The sequence below is a fragment of the Homalodisca vitripennis genome, chromosome 1, assembly GCF_021130785.1.
Source record: "Homalodisca vitripennis isolate AUS2020 chromosome 1, UT_GWSS_2.1, whole genome shotgun sequence".
Taxonomy (NCBI): Eukaryota; Metazoa; Arthropoda; class Insecta; order Hemiptera; family Cicadellidae; genus Homalodisca; species Homalodisca vitripennis.
In genome coordinates this window covers 100717800-100732288 of record NC_060207.1, presented here as the reverse complement: position 1 = coordinate 100732288, position 14489 = coordinate 100717800, and the positions used below count along the sequence as shown (strand labels likewise).

Here is a 14489-nt window from a genome sequence, read left to right as displayed (position 1 = left end):
CACAGCAGAGCCAGAATTATAGACGTTACTACCATAACGAACAGGAAGTGCACGAATGTATATAAACCAAAACGTGAAACCAATTATATTATTCTTTAAGTGTTCGCTGATATGAGCCCACGCAAGACAGCTAAATAACGCAAAACGCGAAAACATGCCAATGTACTTGAAGTACTGTACCGGGTAGATTGCTCGCGTAGACGCCCTAAAACCGTTATGAGTTCCCATAAACTGAGTCACGGACTGCAATGATGCCGCAAGTCAGCATGTCCACATTAAGCCATAAACCCTTGTTTTGCCTGCCTGCACGCAATAGCACAGGAACTCCACTCGGGTTTGATGTCCGCCGCCACCTGGCTCCTCCTGATTGCGGACTACCACAAGGTCCATCTTTGTCCACACTGTTGTTTCCGCATTCATCCGATTTTTATGTAGCATTACCATCCAAGTATATACTGACAGCCCATAATTCAACAGTGCAAGTGCTAGTGCTATTTCATATAACCTAAATAATGAGCCTTCTTCACATCCACCATCATTTATATTCCGCATTACAGGTAGTAGAATTTGTCTGAATACTCACACAATTGTAACAAATTTAGTTTAGAATCGTATTATCTACACCTTAAAACTTTTCGATTTGTAACAAACATGTGATTAAAAACCCACAGTTTGCTGTTATTTATCTTTTTGCAACGAAATACTAATACAATATAATTTTATTTTTATGATATACAGAGTTTGGTAAAATTATAATATTTTATATATGTACTAAAACCTTTTAAAATAAATAGCAAACAAATGTTAAAATTTTGTGTTCGAAATGACATAGTGTAAAAAAATTATTATAAAATTTTCATCTTATAATTCCTGCTTTTTTATGCTACATTACAATTTTTCTAATGAGTACAATATATCTAAAATGTACAAAGTAAAATATATTGTTTTTAACACACACGAACTTGTACAGCAGGGGTATTAAGAGCATTACTACCGCCTCTTAACTAACTTCCTACTAAGAAAATGTGACAAAACATTCTGTTAGAAGAACTGCCGTTTAGTTAATTTTGTATATTTCAGGCAAAAGCACCGCCACAAAAGTGCCGACCTAACAAAGAAATATCACCGACACTATAACAACCTTTCACCTACAATTAACTAATGAGTTTGGGCCATAATTTAAATGCCACTTGTACAAGCAGCGCCTGAGCCGATGTCACGTTACAGATACTAGGGGGGAAGGGGATACGTGCGTTAAACTGAGCAATCCGCTACCTCAAGCTTCTTCTAGTTTTCTTCCATATGACAATTAATATAAAGTTGCATTGTAGAGACGACACAACTATTTAAGAATTGAGCAAAACAGCAAAAATATACGATATTAATTAACAGTTTTACAGATCACATATTTAAGTAGAATATGTTATGATGGCAATGTTATTTTTTTTAAGTAAGTAAATATGTGTAAATTATAGACTCACTCAATTGGAAAATATTTGACTAATCCCACAGTTCTTGGTGTAATAACTATGAAGAATTACATACTATTCCATCTCGTAGTTGATTGAAGATCTACCCGCCACTGCATTGTGTTTACAATAGAGGACACGATGCCGACCCAATAGATTAACATCCATCGCGTGTTCGTAACTTACTGAAACATTGTCAGATGATTGATACAATTATACAAATTTGTTAATACTGCGATTTTCCCGTTGTTATCTTGGGGACTCATAAGACCAAAGAAAACATTTATTTTAACTTTGATCAAAAACTCAATAGATTTCTTCCTTAAACCAGGAGGAATCTATGTATCGAGTTCCGATTGTTAGGGGAAATCTTCTACAGAAGAGGCGGAGAAACAACTATAATTGTAAGAAAGACCATTACTCACCAGATGTTCGCCGGAGAGAACCTCCAGTAGAGAGATGAGGTTGAGGCCGTCCTGCAGGTCCAGGAAGAGATCCCCCACATGTCTGTTCGCCTGCGGACAGAGAAGAGCGTTACAAACTTTCTTAAAATTCGTATCAAGATTAAAAAGTTTATACCCTTTTTTATGAAACGATATAGTTGTCCATTAGTCTAAATTCAGGAAAAAGGCGATTTACAGTTATTACAACTAGTGTAGTTTCCTACCAACTCGAAACTATACTGCTGATTCAAAAAGAGGACTTTAAACCACTCTTTCCAGTATCAACGATCAGGCAATCAAATTCGGCTCGTGAGCAGAAAAACTCATAGTTGTTTTAAAGATTCTTAAACAGCAAGATGGCTTGTGTTCCATAACAAGTTAAAGACCTTAGAACACGAAACACGTTGAACCTATTAGTAATAGAATCACAACTATAGCCTAAGTAATTGCTAGGTTAAATACTTTAACTAATTTAACAATCTATATTATTTGTTATATGTTTATACTATTTTGTTATATATTGTTTATGTTAATAATTTTACATATTTACGCATCAGCTACCGACGTACAATAATAAGAAAAAGTAGAATTTAAATTGTTAAACTTCGTTGACAGACGCTGATATGACTCCCATCAACGTTAGAGCAGCTCCCTTCTGGAGAATGTCCTCACCTGGTTTCACGAAAAGTTAAGATTGTGTTCTCGTGCACTACAAACACAATTGGTGCTCACACCACAGAGTATTAAACTTGCCAAAATATTCCAAAACTCTGACATCAACGTTAGAGCAGCTCCCTTCTGGAGAATGTCCTCACCTGGTTTCACGAAAAGTTAAGATTGTGTTCTCGTGCACTACAAACACAATTGGTGCTCACACCACAGAGTATTAAACTTGCCAAAATATTCCAAAACTCTGACATCAACGTTAGAGCAGCTCCCTTCTGGAGAATGTCCTCACCTGGTTTCACGAAAAGTTAAGATTGTGTTCTCGTGCACTACAAACACAATTGGTGCTCACACCACAGAGTATTAAACTTGCCAAAATATTCCAAAACTCTGACATCAACGTTAGAGCAGCTCCCTTCTGGAGAATGTCCTCAACTGGTTTCACGAAAAGTTAAGATTGTGTTCTCGTGCACTACAAACACAATTGGTGCTCACACCACAGAGTATTAAACTTGCCAAAATATTCCAAAACTCTGACATCGATATCAATCACCTTTAGGCAATAAATTTATAGCTTACTGTTTCATACTGATATTCTTAGTTATAAGTTTAATTTAAAGTTTTCAGACTTTTGCTTGTAAGGCCATTTTAACAAAATTAAAACCCCAATAAAATTGGAAATTTAAAAAATTGGTTTTAACCATGTTCCTTAAACATCAAATAATTACATCAATAATAAATTAGTTTATTCAAAATAAAATAATATACATTACTTTATTCAAAATAAAATAATATACATTAGTTTAAGTCAAAAAGTCAAAATAAATCCAAGAATACATAAGACAGACAAGACGGCACACGGAACTTGAAACGCCGTGCAACGCTAAGAATAGCCATTACATCAGATCACTAAACGATCAAGTGCTAAACACGATAACAATATTGACAAGTTTTAGCAAAAACTGTGTTACAACACATCGAGTCACAGTAATTAGTGATAACATATCGTATAAGTGTGACGTCGCATCGTTATTGCAACACTTCAACAGGCTACTGATAAGACGATGTGCAAAAACTAAAACTACAACTCCAGTGCCAAAATAAGTTACTGATTTCAACTACACATAAAACACACAAACAAGACATGCAGCTCGAAAAGACAACTAAAACTAAACTTCATGTATATGTTAAGTTTTTAAAGCGTGTACACATTAAATTAAATTATTTTTTTTTTATTCCTACTTCTTAACAATCAAAATATTACTATTAGTAACACCTCGAAATTCGTATGCGGTATAAAAGTTTTCAAGGAGTAAAAGTTTAGCCACGTAAAATGTTAACTCAAAATACGGATTGGATTAAAAATTTAAGATTTGTTTACAAACAGTACACGTTCATAATCATTGACTTACATAGAGAATGTTAACTTTCAAAAGAAATGCCTTCATACAAATTAGACCTCGATGTTATTGTAAGTACAGCTAGTGTCTGTAAGTATGCGCGATATCCTGCCGCTTAAGTCTACATACTCATTAAGACCCAAAAAATTTACTTATATCATACAAAAAAATTGGAAAACTCCTCACATCTAATTCAAAGCTCCTTAGTTTTTTAAATTTCACAATATTGAAAAACAAAACACAAGAAAACCGGGCTTGGGAGAAAAATTACACTATCTAATGTTTTATGTTAAAGATGACAATAGATGTTTGTTTCATGGTTACTAATTAGGAAAATTAGAATTACTAATGAGAACTATATAATAATGTTGTAAATAAATGTACAACGATTTACATTGAAGACCCACTTTAATCTCCCGAGTTTGGTACTGCAAAGCAAAAGGATGGGTCGTTACAAGGTCGTATACAATGATAACAGGCTTTGAAACACAATTAATCAGGGATCAATTAAACAGAGAAGTCGACCCTAGTTAACTATCCAAATGTTTGTAGAAGATAACAGACTGGACTAATGTGAACTGGTTGTGATTCGGTTGTGTCTAAGGGACAGGTACGCCAAATATTAAATATGCTGGCTAGTTATTTTATAATTGTTATTCATTCTTTGGTATCCTGAATTTAATGATACGTATGGTTTACGTGGTTATTCTTTGTAGTAAATAAATATTTTCAATAAAATCTTCCTGAAGATTTCAACCAGGAACAGTAATACTCAACCTGAATGTAACCAGTAAATTAAATTCACTTTTCCATTTAAAAAAAAGTAAATTTACCACGTCTTAATTGACCAAATGTTCTATTTTAGTAAATTTATCTTTAAAATAACAAATTCAAAATATTTATGTTATGTAAGAAACTAGTACGAGAATCAACAATAACATGAAGTTATATAGCTAGATTCTAAAAAGAAATATACACAAATTATTTTTTAAGATTTTGAAATCAAACTTTTGATAAAGTAGAGACAGAACATTTTCTCCACAGCAGTTACAAAGATACAAACAATGAATGCACCAAAATCAAATAACCGATTGTACATTTGTTAATGGTACCTAATAACGGTTAATTTAACATGGACGATACGGATGTTCTCTCTCCGTAATCGAGTTATTACAACAGCAAATATTACGAAATGAGTTATAATTTCTATCGATTTGACTTGAATTGAATCAAATCAATAAATTTGTAGCTACTCTTTCCTTGGGTTAATATAGCGAGGAACTATGAAGTTATGTTTGTCATTCTATTTACGTTGATTTAATGAAATGAATACAGTTGTACGAGGTTCATGGCCACTTATTGTGAATGGGTGCTTCCCTCACCTACGGAACTGCAGTTTGTTACATATTTTGAAGTGTACTAAAATCTTAAACAAACAGCTCAAGTTCCAGATATTAAACTCAGTCCTATATTATCGAATGATGTACAAGAGTAAAAAGTTGTCGGTTAATAGCTCAATTTATGTACTTCCTTACCTAAAAATAAAAAACTAATGATTAAGTGTTAAAAACAAATCGAAAGTAATGTCCGATAATATTGCTAGTTTACTAATATGTTATAATTAGTTTTCACAACGCGATTGCATTTACAATTGCATTTACAACCCGATTACATATATTATTCATTATATTAACAGACAGCAGAATACGATCAATTGAACGGAATTGTATAAAATTAAGTATTGCCTTCAAATTGACCGTACAACCTTAGCTTTTCTGAATCAATTCACATGTCTGAGAACACTTGTTAATGACTAGGGGTCGGAAAAGTGGAGAGTGCAACATCTAGGTCTGGTGAGGGCACAACTACATGCACACACAAACACACACAGGAGGTGGGAGAGTGTGACTTACGACATGGGGGCAAGACCCGCTGCCACTCTCCGTACACACGTGCAGGCACGTGTATGTCTGGAAACACACCACAGGTTATACCAGGGGTCACAGGTTATACACAACTTACACAGCACAACCGACAGAACTGAATAACGCCACACATGCGTGTCCACAAGCGTAGCCTTGGTTGTAAAAAATACGTCAATTCAACAATAAAGTAAATTACCAAGGTCATTTTATGACGCGAGTACACCATTTTCTAAAATAGCCTTTACCTGTAGCCTACATTTTAAGCAGATATATTACCTTAAGTCCACGGCAGAGTTAGAAATTTAGCCTCCTCATTAAATACAGGCAGATTATCCCCATCAGTTCATTGTATAGTTTCAGTTCTAGGCAATTGACAAACCTCCTACAGTTAAAGTCACATAACACTGAGTAAAACAATTGTAAGATTTTGTCGAAGGTTATTGTAAATCATCATTTAATTACAACGAAACAAAACTTCGTGTTAACAAATCGCTTCTATAAAGCGAAAAGGACTGTACGGAACGAAGATTTGGTATTTTATAAATCTATCAAATAGTCTAAAGGTAGAGGCTTAAAAAGTTACAATGGTGTGCTCTAAAACCAAATCCACCCACCATGTTAATTGCCATTAACAGATATTTCAAACTAAATCTGAAATTAAATCAGTCAGGAGATTATTATGATCAACTAAAATATGAGTTCACCGAATTCCGTTCTGCGTAAATATTTGTACAAATGGAAAGTACTGGATTAATATCAGAAAAGGTGCTTATAATGCTATAAAGAGACGATGATGGGGAAACACAGAAAATATATTTTGCGCCAGATCTAAATCTACACTTAAAAATAGAGCGATACAACGGAGCATCGGGCAAAACGTAACGAAACAGTTATTGCACAGATACAGACTGCCTTCTACCAGTTGACCCCTAAATAATAGAGGACAAAGAGGGGCCTATGTACTAAGTATCAAGCATGTACGACCATTTCCGAAATGATGTCATCATATACATTGACGATCGGCCTATTCACACTTGCATACCTTCCAGGGATCAGATTATTCACAGGAAATCTTTATTCCAAGAAGCGTGACAGTCAGTTAATCTGTCTAAACGTAATCGAGATTCTACAGGACAGAGACATTCAGACAGAAAATCAAGAATCAGTTACATGTAGGCCTTTACATTTTACGTAACAAAAATAGATAGAACGGTTACGTGAGGGCCATATGGTCTATTGCGAGTGTGCCCTGTGTCCGGATCAGGGTTTACACCTCGGGTAACCGTAAATCTCTGCGATGATGAAGGTGTGCGTGTAACGAAATGTCAAGGTCGAGACTGACCCATGCTCGGCACGTCCTCACCTCATCTACTTGCACGCTGGAGTCATGATGGATGGAACTCATTGAGATCTACATGATGATATATCAATCAGGTTATATTAACGCTTTTCAAATTACCTGGTACTTGTGATGAATAAATCAACACCAACAGGCACAGTGAAGCACAGGCAGTGAGTGACCTTACTGCACTTTTGAGTGATCACATCGATTTGCTGTGACAAGAGACTTGCTCAACAAAAAACTTCAATATTGTACAAATTATTTGTTTCCAAAATTGTTTTTAGCGCATTCTCTTCACCCACTCATTTGCATGTAGATTTATTTCATCTTGCTTTCACGTTACTTATTGTCTTTGTATCTTTCTGTCTCGCTGTTTTGTTCTACACGATCATGCCAACTTTACCGTTGCCCCTCTATTTTCATTTAGACCTACGCCCACAACTATTTTAGTACCTACTTATCACTTGATCACTACTCTTAACATTTTTTATTTAGGTCTTACTCTCAATACCTACTTTCGTACTTAATCTTTCCTCATCTGTCCTAGGAATTCGATATGCCGGTCATGCTTTTTCTATATTCCTTTCATAGTTACTCTCAACTCCCTCTCTATATTTGGTTTTCCGTTTAGGTTCGGCCATTCATTCCTTTCCTTTTGTTGCCTAACATTCGTTTTCAGATGATTCTCCGTCTTCCTTGCATGTACAAACAAAATCCGTTTTGAGTATAAAAGCACAAGTAGAAATCAATCTACAATTCGTAAAAATTAAAACGAATTTCACCAAACAACTACAGAGCTTGAAATGCTTGTTTCATCTTAAAAGTTGTTTACAACACAGTCTAAGGACTGGAGGTTCATCTGCCTTTTGGTGAAAACTTAGAACTGCAATTTTAAATCGTTTTTCAGCTATATTAACTACATGGCTTCGTACAAAAGCTAAGTGACAAAATATATTACGTGTTTGTTAAAGAGCAATCTGTAATTGCTCCTATTACTCGATATATTACAGATTGAGACGTGGAACCAATCTCTAACAAGGGTGAAGCGATGACGAAACCGCTTCAACTACCGGCCACACGATACGGTCAATTACAACACCAGCCTCTGCGACAGGTCAGAGGAAAGAATTACTACTCACGTCTTGCCTTATGCTGGGGTGGCGCAGGACTGTACTCTGTGGGTAGATTGAGCCGTAGATCATATAAGCACCGTCAGATCGGTGGTAATTGTGAATAATTGCGGTGTATGTGGGAGACAGCTGTGGAGAGAGGATTTATAGGACGGCATGAAACTAGTACCTTTACAATATCGACAGCTGCTTCGTCAATATGCGGCCAGACACAATACAGGCCTTGACGAAAATGCCAGCTTTAGGAATCGTGTGATGTGGAACTGAATCTTGACATGAAAAATAAGCATAATACAAGTTGAGTATGAAGCGTCAACTTCTTAGAGAATTTGAAGAAAAAGCTTAATCTGCGGGAAATAATCATACTTCTACGAAATATTCATAATGATATTTGATTTCATTGTTTTATTGTGCTTGTTAATTATTTGGAATTTAGAATTTTTAAGAACTGTTAGTGTTCGAACACCACTGAGGATACGATACGAAATTTCGGTGAAAAGTTTATTTGTTTGAAGATATTTTTTTTTAATTTTCAATTTAAAAGATATTACAGTATATAATTTTTTATATTTGAATTTTTGCGTATATAATAGGATTTTATTTTATGTTATATTTCAAAGATAGTACCCTTTTAGTTATTTTATAATTTTATTATATTTTACGAAGTTAGAATTTCATTTCGAATTATTCATTTTATTCTGGGGTATCCTTTCCTTTAGAAAATGTTGAAAGTTTTTTATAAGTATGTTGATGGCGTTTAAACGAACTGTGTTTAGCAATTTAGACTTAAGCATTGCACGATAAACTTAAAATGTTTAATAAAGGTTTATATTAAAGTACCTACCAGTAATTTATAAATAAATATTTTGGTTGGAATCGACTCAAAACTAAAGTACACATTGTAAACATACCAAAATAATATTGTACAGCGAGACTCCAATACATCGTTAAATATCACAGATTAAATAATGCTTTCATTTCCTCCCAATCTATGCCTTAGCTGTTGTCCCCTACGTATTGCATTATGTTCTAGAAATACTAAACATTACCTATCCAATTCTATGTAGATCTGCTAACCACTCCCCCCTCACCCCTTAGGACTGGAATCAGCAAGATTGCTACCTTTTTCAGGTATAATAAATAAAACAATGCATAAACAAGCAAAAACAATCAGAGGAATATAGTACATTTTAACGAGACTATATGCAGGAAAGTAGCAGTGACCTTGCTCCTACAGGGTGCAAATACCAAACTTATAAAACAATTTTTCAATCTCACACGTGTAAATATTTGTATTAAACAATTCGAAATCCAGTTAAGGTAATAAATGAAACATACTCTACGTAGTAATAATAATTACCGCCACTCCTATTGCTAGTCACGTACTACAATGTTATAAATAGTTTCAGTAGTTCGGCCTAAACGAGATATTCGTAACTGCTTTACCACCATGACCTGTAACCACTAAAAGATCTAATCTCCTTCTCAGAAATGACTAGACGAACGTTAAAATTGTGAAATCTTGAGATAAGTAATATTTCCGTAAGACACGGTGAAGCATGAGATTTGTTTTGACAGAACCGAAGGCCACGCCAGTATGTAACCGGGCCTATATACCTTGGCTTATGCTAAACACGTAGTACTGGAACCGGTCATCATCTCTACTAGCCTCTGTGTGACCTCAACATGTTTTCTTGAAAAGCCCATTAAATGTTTGACGACTCCCGATTGAAACACCTGTGCCGAGAATCTCGATAAAAGATCATTACTTGGATAAAGGTGTCTCACTAAACTTATTACCTGCTAACGAATTGTTTTACTACACCGAAATTATTTTTGCGAAGAAATCTCTGCTGTTACATGTTCATGTGAACAAATTGTTTCAGCAAGAAAACTAACAATTATATTGTATCTTATAATTCTATTTTCAAGGAGAAATTCATAATACAGGTACCAAAATACATATTTCCAAAATTGCATAAAATCAATAATTAAAAATCTCAAACTCGTAATACTTAAAATTCAAATTAAATTAAGTCCTAATCAATAGTAATATTCGTAAAAACAAATTAACAATCCATTAGAAAAACCTTTGTACCGATTTAAATACTGTAACATTTGTAATTTTGCAGAGAACAGCAGCAAATTTTAAGACCATCACTATTATGTACGCCTGTGCGATAATTCCTTCGTTACGTAACGTCCGGTCCTATGATACCGCTGTACCGACTGTTAATCCACGTATAATACTGGAATAATGAACGAACACCTCTTGAAAGTTCAGCAAACACATTCTTTTCTTATACTTAAAATTTGTTTTTAAAGCGAGTTTATTTGACAAAGTATAAGCACACAAACAAAATAAATCAAAAGCAAATCAATTTCTTTATAAGTATCCTATTAAAAAAAATAAGTAAAATACGTAATAAAAAATATGTAATATAATAGATTTAAATCTAAAATCCATCCAAAATATAATATACTACATATCATTGCAAATTACAATTTACATTATGCAGTATCAAAATCCATTTACCAAGGAACAGTTAATACCTTTTCTTAATCAAAGCAGAGCATGCAGGGCAAAATGCCGAATGAAAGGAAATCAAAATATTTCCTCTCCAAAATACAATAATACAAAAATTATGAGGTAAGACCATTCGTAAGTTTAACGAATTCCAGCTCAAAACAAAGTTAAGATTGCAAATAAAAGAGGTACTAACCTTGACGTACTTCCAATGCTTTGGAGGCAAGCAATAAAAAAGAAACAAATAATTATTGGCAGGTAAAGTATTAGACAAAACAGGTGTGTTTGGCAAGGCAAGCCAAGTGCATTATCTACAGTAATGGGAGTATGGCAAACACATTCAACATACTGATACCATGCTTCTATACAGTAGTACACATTTACCAGTTCTGATCAGAACAGAAACGGATTCGTACACGACAGTACCATATACAGAACACGGTTTATGAATACGTATATCAATAGATCAACATACAATTATACCACTTTTATAATTGTTTATAGAATCAGTATAAAGGATATATGCATTACTGGAGTAGACATTACAGAGTAATGGTCAGTTGGTGGGACTTGGATCAATGCCTAACAACTTTACTACTTCTAACCAGTTTATTATTTTCACGTGCTCATCACACTCCAATGTAAATGTTATTAGGTTATAAAATTTGAAAAAAAAAACACGAGGACATTTTGGTTTCATCATAATTAATCCAGATGGGTGTTCAATTTCCAGAGTATCCATGTTTTTGTAAAATACAAAATTACACGCCGAACCGAATTACTGCCATGATGTGTCGAAGTTATACAATGAGAGCAAACGCTACGTAAAGTAACATTTTAGTGAGATAAAGTGAATTCACTTATTGCTACTACTACAAAGGTTCGCAACATATTTAGATTTTACAAACCATACTACAGTTATTACTCATACTTGCTCGTCTTAGCGTCTCAGCTACTTGTGACCTAGCTTAAGCAAGCAACTTGGGGAATATACATAGCCTACTCGGATAAATAATAAATAATAAAAATAATACTAAGATTCACTTACAAGTTTTTCAAATTTTTGAATTTGCTGCGTGTAAAGCTCATATCAAGAATCATACAATCGCATCGTCTACCCGATACAAAAATGCAAAGCTCAGATTTTATAATACAAAATGTTAATATTTAAATCTACACTTGACCTTTATTCAATGTACCTAATCAATGTGGAGTAAATAATGATTTAACCTTTTGGTTCCGAACCAAATAGAAACATGTTTTCATTCCAATTGATACATTTTATGGAATTTAATACTATAAGAAATACCATAATGAAATTTATTGATGATGGGTAACACAATTCAGATAACACAAAAAATGGTCTTTAGCAATTTTTTATAAAAATGCTTAGTTTAAATTATCACTCCCATTCAATCGAAAATATATCACTTGAGATTTATTGCTTGATTTAAAGGTAAATTTGCACGAAAGTTTATTAAAACATTTTCAATTATTTGCCAAATACGTACAAATTAACTAACTAGGACATTACTTTTTTAAAGATGAACATCATTTAAGCGTTATGCGTCAATAGGCGTATTTCTCTTTCAGTGTTACAAAAACTACACTCAGAAACTCTGACGTTCTTAAATTTGAAAAAAATGCTACGTTTTTCATGACTGTAAACGAGGTACATCGTCAACCACATTCCACAACTACGAAGCAATTACTACTGATAGATATAAGTGTAATCTTACATTGAGATCATCACAGTGCAAATAATTTGCTCACGAAATCTAAAGCGAATACTGTTGCCTTCTTCGATAGAAAATTTATTAACTCGATGTGTAAGGATACTGTATTGCCAAAACGAAGCAAGACTTTCTTCACCCAAAAGGGTAAAAATGGAGGCTCTCGAAATAATGACTCCGGTAGAGAGTTTTTCAAACCAAATAAAAGTTGTCAATATCGAATTCTTGCCGTTAGAATCAGACTTTCTTTTGTTGTAAACACGCGTAATCCAAAAATGACAACAATGATTGTTGTTCTCGTTCAATCTGACAAAAACCGCTAAGATGTCAAATGTGCTATGGCAAGAATCACATTTATGTAAATAAACGGCGCTGATATAAAATGTATTGTACATTATATTAGTGCAAAAAAAGAAGCAATTTTTATATGGTAAATTTGTAACCATATTGATCCCAAAGGTCATGATGGGTTGATTTTCGATGTCCGGTGGAAGACAATGTCTTATTTATACCCTGAGATTACGACCCCGAAAGAATTTACGTAACTGCAATCATCCTGTACACTTGTACAAGGATCGACTGTATACGACCGAAACCATTCATGCAATATACAGGGTGTACATAAAGTCCTGCACGGGTATAATATTTTCTAAACGATAACAGATAAATAAACAAGATTTGGTACATCAATACTACACCTAAAAATCTACTTTTTGAAGGAACTATCAGTTTTTCTGTAATATCATGGGGACGTCCCACAAGGAGTCAGAAGGAAATCTTAAATAGGAGCATAGGTCAATATGGACATCATTTTAAAGGGCTTATCTAGCAGAGTTTAATGCCGCAAACCGCACTCAAAAAGATTGATCCAGTAAAAAATGGCGGCTGTTCAAAGATTTTACTTGGTTACATTTTATTAGTAGCCATAACCCCAGTAAAGGAAAACTGCAACCAAACGAATACTGCAGCTAACTACTACATTATGCTTGTCAGTTGTACAGAAGTGAATTATGACATTAGTTATCCTCAAGGGTTACAAATTTGGTCCTAATATATTGATAACGGGGAAAACCTGATAACAGTAACAATTAGAAATCTCAGCGACCTATGACGATCGGAAACACTTCCTGTTCATAAAGTGTTGAACAGTTCTCCCTACAGTTGTTCTAGAAATTGGCTGCCTCTCGTGAAAGTAGTCATTAAATAAATGGCATGCTTCCTCGTGTGATCGTCTATACGTTCACGTTCGTCAAGCGACATAGTGTAGTTGAAGAACTACAAGCAATACGACAAACTCTTTTGTACTAAAGCGCACTGATAAAATGGATGGACAGCACTACTAAAACAAGAAAACTAGAATAGCCTACTATGAATAGACTGGCTAATAGGAAAGTCCTAACTGCGACCCAAAGATAAGAGATTTCTAATTGTTACTGTTATCAGGTTTTCCCCGTTATCAATATATTAGGACCAAATTTGTAACCCTTGAGGATAACTAATGTCATAATTCACTTTTGTACAACTGACAAGCATAATGTAGTAGTTAGCTGCAGTATTCGTTTGGTTGCAGTTTTCCTTTACTGGGGTTATGGCTACTAATAAAATGTAACCAAGTAAAATCTTTGAACAGCCGCCATTTTTTACTGGATCAATCTTTTTGAGTGCGGTTTGCGGCATTAAACTCTGCTAGATAAGCCCTTTAAAATGATGTCCATATTGACCTATGCTGCTATTTAAGATTTCCTTCTGACTCCTTGCGGGACGTCCCCATGATATTACAAGAAAACTGAATAGTTCCTTCAAATGAAGTAGATTTTTAGGTGTAGTATTGATGTACCAAATCTTGTTTATTTA

At 34.3% G+C, this 14489-nt stretch overlaps 1 protein-coding gene across 34 annotated transcripts in view; it reads right to left on the bottom strand.

The window, feature by feature from the left end:
* LOC124367590 (dystonin) overlaps positions 1 to 14489 on the bottom strand; it is a 389529-nt gene that overhangs the window by 209958 nt on the left and 165082 nt on the right. For 27 of the 34 annotated variants that reach the window (XM_046824584.1, XM_046824768.1, XM_046824777.1 and 24 more), the window contains 2 exons: positions 5892 to 5948; positions 1895 to 1984 (listed from right to left, as the gene is read on the bottom strand). In XM_046824584.1, the coding sequence (XP_046680540.1) occupies positions 1895 to 1984; positions 5892 to 5948 (147 nt within the window). The remainder of the gene's footprint in view (positions 1 to 1894; positions 1985 to 5891; positions 5949 to 14489) is intronic. The other 7 variants (XM_046824679.1, XM_046824829.1, XM_046824617.1 and 4 more) reach the window with 1 other exon arrangement.